Below are 7,570 nucleotides of genomic sequence, written 5' to 3'. Positions count from 1 at the left end.
TTCTATGAGGTAAAATTAAGTGAACCCTTTGATTTCTCTGTACTTTCTTGGATCATCTTCCCATCTGTGTAAGAGGTCTTCCCACAAAGTAAGGTTCAGGCCTTATATGACACGCAAAGCCCTCGAAGAACCTAAACTTCTGTACTTCTGTAAATTTCAACTCCTCTGAACACACCTCCCTGATTTAGGGAGAACTCTTGGAGACAAATTCAGGGGAAAGGTGGTTTCGTCATCCATCCACACCTGGCCTGTTTGGGCTGGGAGGTTTCACCTTCAGGTTTCCGGATTCCTGAATGAAATCATCAATAAGCATCTTCAGGATGAGGAAAGATTAGCTAATAAATACTCACCATGAACTTGTCTCGGGAAGCAGCAGACATGAGCTCATCCACCTTTACAATCCCGCAGCCTAATGGATGTTGGCAGCCCAGGGCCTGGGTCCTTGTCCAGGGCCCGGGTCCTTAAACAGACGTAATATGAACTAATACTGACAAGCAACAGAGATGAGCAAGAAATGACAACAAGAACCACCTGCTGTAGAGTTGATTTGGATTCAGGGCAACATCATGCATTTCAAAGGGTGTTCAGAGCCCTGAGCTTTCAGAAAAGCAAAGGGCTTTCTTGTGAAGCCCCTCAAGGTAGGTTTAAACCCTTAATTTTTGGTTCATTGATACGTGCTTAACATTTGCCCTGCCCAGAGACCCCAGCCAACACAGGGAAAGGACGTCTAGGAGCGATGATAAGCTGGGAAGTGATCTGCGTGGCTCTGGCAGGCTTTGTGCAGAGGGAAGACCCCTCGTGAGATGTTTCAAATTATGAGAAGAAGCGACAGCCCCTGCCTATCTATCTCTTGCGGGCCGTGCATGCTCAGGAAGCCTGGTACAGGTAGTGACACCCAGTCAGGAGACTCAAACATAGCAGACACCCAATAAATGCGTCATGAATAAGACCTGACACAGCCCTCGGATCCCGTACCACCTCCCTTCTACGGCGCTCTGAGTCAGAGGCAAAGCTGGAAGCAAGTGAAGAATGAGGAGTACAACAGACTGGGAAAACCTGGCCACTTGAGCCACCACCTGTGACCTGTGGCAGGTACTGGACAGGACAAGCGTAGCTTTAGAAGCCTTTGAACTCCTTCTCCCTCCTCTCCACCCTGATTCCTTCTGCAGGACACGGAACCTCACTGTGCCCTAGCTGGGTCCTCTCCTGGGTGTCTGACAGGGCGCAGCCCAGGAATGTTCTGATAGCCACACCCCTTCCCTCAACTTCTCAGAAAATGAGCCATACAAGCTGGTGTTGTGATTACCGTTGTTCTGTGCCATCAAGTCGGAATTCACTCCCAGCTGAACTTCCGGTGGATTTCCAGAGGCTGTAAATCATGTGAGAGGAGGTTGCTTATCCTTCTCCAGTGGAGCAGCTCGTGGATTAGAACCGCATGCCTTTGGGTGGGCAGTGCAACTCCTTACAGCTACGCTATCAGAGCTCTCTAGTCTCACTAGCTAGGCATGTGAACGAACTTAATGAGCTAACTGAGACTTGAGGTCTTCCTGTTCTGTTTCTCAGACTCAGCACACTCGATTTGAAACCCTTATCTAGGAGACATGGGTAGACAGAGCACGGCTTCTTGGAGACTCAGTGTCACTCAAAGATTGTAGAGGGAAATAATAGCATAGCTGGGCAGCTAGCAGGGATGACAGAAGAAGAAGTGATGCCTTTGACTTGCGGTATTGGAGAAGAGTGTCGCATATCCCATGAACAAATGGAAATGCCTTGGAGAAAGTGCAGCTAGAGTGCTCCTTGGAGGTAACTATGGGCAAAGCTCTGTCTTGTATATTGGACATGTTGCTAGGAGAGCCTATTCTTTGAGACAGGACATCATTCCTGGAAAGGTAGAGGGTCATTGAAAGAAAGGAAGACTCCCAATGAGAAAGGTTGACACAGTGACTGCAGCAATGTGTGTGAGAGGTTATGAGGACGGCCGCAGACAGGACAGCGTTCAGGTCAGTCCACAGAGTCACTAGTGTGTGTGTAAGTCACACTTGACTCAGTGGCACTTAACAATAACTTTAGTTGGAACCACATGGGGGGGGAAAAGTATAAAATTAATGCGATTTGAAGATAAAACACAAAGTGTCAAAGAGCAGCAATATTCAAGATAAGTCAAGCCATGTCTGGAGACACATCCCACCTCGCTTCCTTACCTCGCGCCCCTGGATGGAGACCTGCTCACTCTTTCCAAAATGTCAGGCACCTTTGAGTGATGAGGCCCTTTGAGAAACACTAGCTTCATGCATTACTCGCTGATCGTAGCTGCATTTTAACTGGGACCTTCCGAACTCTCACAGCCACTATCTCCTGTGGGTGTTGGATTCACATTCTTTAGGACATAAGCAGGTATTACGTTTGCATAAACAAATGAAACATATAATTAGGACTCCTGGACTCAGGGCTCCAGTGCACTATAACTTTCTTTCACCCCCCATTCTGTTTTGTTTTGTTTAAATTTATTATTAATTTCAGTAAAAACTTACAGAGACATTGGATTTCCATTCATTCATTGTTGCACCCTCTTGGAAAAGTAAAAGAACAAAAATTCTTTCATTGTTTTACAAAACCTCCCCCCAGGTGCACTCCACCATGTAGCCTTCGCTCTAGACTCACACTATAACTTTCTAAGAAGGGGTTAGCTTATCCACTTTTCTGGGGTCAATGGGGTCAGCACCAACCACTGCCCAGATGGAGTCCTAGAGGTCACAAGTCCTCGGCCTGCTTCCCTGACAGTTGTCCCGACCTGTGTGTGAGCATTTAGCATTCCTGTTCAAGAGGGCAAAGACATAGGGAAGACACTGGAGAAGAGATTGCTCACGAGGTTGTCTCACTCTTCAATTCCTCCCTAAGTGTAGTCAGATTCTGGCCTTAGTTTCCATTCTTCACCTGTGAGCAAATCTTATCCATCTGAAGAGTAAGGCTCATCCAGGGAATCAAATCTTCTACTCCAGGGAGCTGGAGCTTGAGCAAAGACAATCTGGTCAATTACATCCTCTGTTTGGCCAGGTTTCATTACAGGTCTACCAGAAAATGCTCAAGTCAAGTCCAGCTGGCCCTGCTCCTGGTCTCATCTCAATTAGTAATTTCACTGAATGAAATAAGACTCTGAAGACTTCAAAAGACCTCAGAGATCACGGAACGCAGACCCAAGTTCGTGGCTAAGAGGATGCAGAACAGTGAGACATTTCGTGGTTATGGAAAGGAGAGGGCTCTGGAGGAAGCCCACCGGGGGTGGAAAACTGTGCTTTGTCATTTGTTGGAGAAGGGAAGGGGCCTTTGATGGGCTTTAGTTTCTTCAACTAGGAAGCAAAGGTGTTGGGAACTCTTCTCATAGAGCTGATGCTGAGATTAGGGAAAAGTCAGGAACATATACTAGTATATCAAGTTCAAGGGAAATGACATACCAGTCAAGCTAAGGCCAGGGAGAAAAAAGAAAAAAAAAAGTTGGAACACATCAACTCAACTCTGGTGGTCCAGTGGTAAGAAGCTGCACTGCAATCCCGAAGGCACTCAGTTCTAATCTACCAGCTGCTCTGTGGAAGAAGGAAGGGAATCTCCTCTCCTGTGATATACAGGCTCTGAAAATCCACTGTAGAGTCAGTCAGCTTTGAGTCCGTTCCAACTCGACAGCACACAATAACAATAACAATAACCAATTATTAAAGGAAAACTTCTAAATTGTCCTTTAAACATCCTAAAAGCCAAAGCAGAAAAGGAAATGGAATGGGTTGTATGATTTGGTATTTATAAGATAAACATACTCATGTTGTTGTTGTTGTTAAGTGCCGTCGAGTTGTGGGAGACTCATAGCGACCCTATGAATGAGAGTCCTCAACACTTGTGTGACTTTCATCCTTTCTCCAGGTTTATAGGGTTTCCGGAGGACTGTTGGATTAAACCTGGACTTGTATTAGGAGATATTCTTTGCCCCCCTGGCTCTTCAGCCTATTTCTCTAATAAACCCACAACTCTGAATAAAGTCTGTGAGTCTTGCAACAAACATTGGACCAAATGATTGGTAAAAATAGGTTCATGAGCATGGGTATTGGCATGTATGACTGTAGCTATTTGTACGGTGTTATGGACATTATTGATGGGGACAGTTCCCCTTTATGAAGCTGGTAAGTGGCATCCACTTCTATAATAGCTCGCCTCCAGAACAAATTCACAGTAGAATAAAAATAAAGTTTTAAAAAAAGTTTTCATGGTTTTATTTTCAAGACGTGTTCTTGTTTTAGAGGTACACTAATTAAGGCTGTAACATATCGATAGGGCTATGAACACACAGATCAATAAAACAGTATAAGGAGCAGATCCAACCAAGTACAGCCAATTGATTGCTGGAAGAGGTGGAAAGGCAAATCAACAGATAATGAATAGTCTTTTTCCACAATAGTGCAGGAATAATTGGAAATCTATAGGTAACAACAACAGGAAAGAACCTATACCTAACCTTCATACCTTATATAAAAACTAGCTTAAAATGGATCATATATTTATGCCTAAAATTATAAAACTTTCAGGAGAAAATCTTTAGGGACTAGAACTCAATGAAGAGTCATGACACTAAAAATAAGATCTACAAAATAAAAAAAAAATATACACTGGACTTTATCAGAATTTAGCTCTGCAAAAGACCCTTTTAAGAGAATGAAAAGATTGGAGGAAATATCTGTAAAGTACACATCCAATGAAAAATTTATGTTAGCATGTGCAGGCAATTTCCCAGATTATAAACAAATTCTGTTCTGAAAACAGTCTTTAAGTCAAATTTAGACACAAAGGGAGATTTGTACACCTATGTTCTTAGTGGCGTTAATCACAAGAGCAAGAAAATGGAAATAGCCCCAATGCCCATCAACAAATCAAAGGATTGAGAAACTATCCTATATTCACATAATGGAATACTATGCAGCACTAAAGAACAATGTTGTAAAATACTACATAACATAGGAAAATCTAGAGAATATTATGCTGAGTGAACAAATTCAGACTTATAAGGACAAATACTACATAAGATCATTATTGTAAAAATAGAGCCGGCTCTCTGGTGGCCTCATGGCAAGAAGCTGCACTACAACCCAGAAGGCACACGGTTAGAATCCACCAGCTGCTCTGTGGGAGAAGGATGGGCAATCTCCTCCCACGCAATTAACTGCCTCTGAAAACTCACCAGAGGGTCAGCAATGGGTCAGTGCTGACTGGACTGTACACAACAACAACAACTAGTAAGATGAATATATGTCCAAAGGGTAAAGGGGGAAAGAAAGAGAAAAAGAGGGAAGGAAGAAAGTCATTAGGAGGTTGGTGGGAGAATGGGGGTGGTGGGAAGCAAAAGGCTTTCCACAATGGAGACTTAAAAGATGAGGTGAAAATAAACATCGATCAACAGTAAGGAATTATATGAAATATAATGTATATGAATGATTGTACAAAACACAATGTAAATGAAAGATTATAAAGACATACATGAATGAGACACAACCATAAAAGACATAATGTATGTGAATGAGACAATATGTATTTTGTATTGTAAACCAATACAAATTTTAGAAGAAAAAGAACCCATCTCACCTACCAATAATCTCACACTGAATGTGAATGACTTAAACACCAATTAAGAGAAAAAAGAGTAGCAGAATGGATTAAAAACCAAACCCCATCCATATATTGCCTATAAGATTCCTATCTAAGGAATTAGGAGAAAGACTGAAAATCAAAGTGTAGAAAAAAATAATATATCAAGCAAATGGCAATCAAATGAAAACTGGAGAGAAAATAGTAATTGCTGTTAAAATAGACTTCAATATAAGCCAGTATAAGAAATAAGAAAGGACACTACTGTGCTTAAAGGCACAATGGAACAAGAGGGTATAACTTTAATTAACAGAGGGTATAACTTTAATTAATATCCACATACTAAAATGATACAAAACTACATGATCATATCAAGTGATGTGAAAAAGTCTTTCAACAAAATAAAGCACCCTTTCCAGATTAAAGCACTCAACAAAATAGGAATGGAGGGGGATTTCCTTAACATAATTAAAATGATATACACAAAACCAAGAGCCAACCTCATACTAAAAGGAGAGAGATTAATGGTATTCCCCTTTTGAAAGAGCGACCAGGCAAGGATGCCACTGTGAGAATGTCTCTCTCTCTCTCTCTCTCTCTCTTTAACTGTTGCAAAAAGCTTTATTGTTCCATTTTGGTACAAGGCTTGGGTGAGGTGCTTCTTGATGGATAAGATTCTGTACCAACGCAGGAAAGAGAAGCTTGTTGCTGATGGCAGGGGGATGCAGACCCCCTAGTCATGCCTGAGGGTGAGATACTCAAAAAGAGATAATCGCCCAGCTCAGCCTGGGGGCTGCCCGTCTTCTAATGTTGGTCAGATGGTCATTCATCTTCTTCAGCAGTTTCACTTCCTCATCCAGGAGGTGGTTCTCCAGAAAGTCACAGAGATGGGGGTCACTGTGGGCGGAACCCACGACGTGCAGATCCAGAAGGGCCTGGTTTAGGTTCTTCTCCAAGGCCAGTGCTGCTTCCACGGAGTCCAGGGTTTTACCCCACTCGTCCTGGGATGGCTTCTGGATGTCTTGGAAGAGGACTTGGCCGCCACGCTGGTTTTGAAGCTTCAAGAGCCACTCGGCACTCTCATGCTTCTTCTTCACCAATTCGTGGAAGAAGAAGTGTCCCACGCCTTCCAAGGCCACATCATCGCAGTCAAAATAAAAACCCAGAGAGAGGTGGGTATAAGAGGCCCACAGGTGCAGGTTGACCAGACAGTTGATGCCGGCCTCTGCTTCAGCGGATTAATTTTTTTTTTAAATTTCCATTCGTTCATTGTTGCTTGGTGGAATAATTTTGATGGATTATAGTTGGTCAAGGTTTTGGGGCTAACAAAAAAAAATTGTGTTAGTTTGTCTCAAAAATAGGAGATGGCTAAGACGGTCCTGAGGTTCCACCTGGAGATGAAGTTGGAGGGTAATGAGAGGCTGGAGATGAGGAGTCACCGGGTCTGTTCCATCCAAACACTGTTGAAGCTAGAAACAGATCTACGAGCCTGCTGGGGAACTGGAGAGTGGGACCAAGGGGTGTCTTCTATCAAGAATTTCTGAAAGTCACTGTACTTCAGTGGATTGTCTATGTGTGAGTTTAGATGTACTGCTGGGAACACTCAGTGAGAAGCTAGATGAAAACAACTTACTAGGTAGGCACATGGATGTGTCCCCAAGAAAAACAGGGTGCTTTCATGAGACCCCATAAAACCCGGAAGAGCAGCTATGAAAACTAAAGTTCTTGAGAGCTTGTGGAAAATACTGAGAAGCTATCATCCTTGAGGATTTACAGTAAATAGAGGTAAGCTTTTGTGTCTTTGTTGGTACTATCTGAGTTGTTGTTGTTGTTGTTGTTGTTGTTGTTGTTGTTGTTGTGGGCCATTGAGTCACTTGCGACTCATAGCAACCCTATATACAAGAGCTCTAAGTGCCGTTCTATCCTGTGCCAACCTCACCGTCTC

At 43.0% G+C, this 7,570-nt stretch overlaps 1 protein-coding gene across 1 annotated transcript in view; it reads right to left on the bottom strand.

The window, feature by feature from the left end:
* The window catches only part of SLCO2A1 (solute carrier organic anion transporter family, member 2A1), a 149,354-nt gene that overhangs the window by 131,658 nt on the left and 10,126 nt on the right, over positions 1 to 7,570 (bottom strand). Inside the window, exon 2 of the mRNA XM_006883420.1 lies at positions 6,540 to 6,751. Within this exon, the coding sequence (XP_006883482.1) occupies positions 6,540 to 6,751 (212 nt within the window). The remainder of the gene's footprint in view (positions 1 to 6,539; positions 6,752 to 7,570) is intronic.

The sequence above is a fragment of the Elephantulus edwardii genome, unplaced genomic scaffold, assembly GCF_000299155.1.
Source record: "Elephantulus edwardii isolate Elephantulus edwardi_28Jun2011 unplaced genomic scaffold, EleEdw1.0 scaffold00027, whole genome shotgun sequence".
NCBI classification, from domain to species: domain Eukaryota; kingdom Metazoa; phylum Chordata; class Mammalia; order Macroscelidea; family Macroscelididae; genus Elephantulus; species Elephantulus edwardii.
This window is presented reverse-complemented; position numbering and strand designations above follow the sequence as displayed.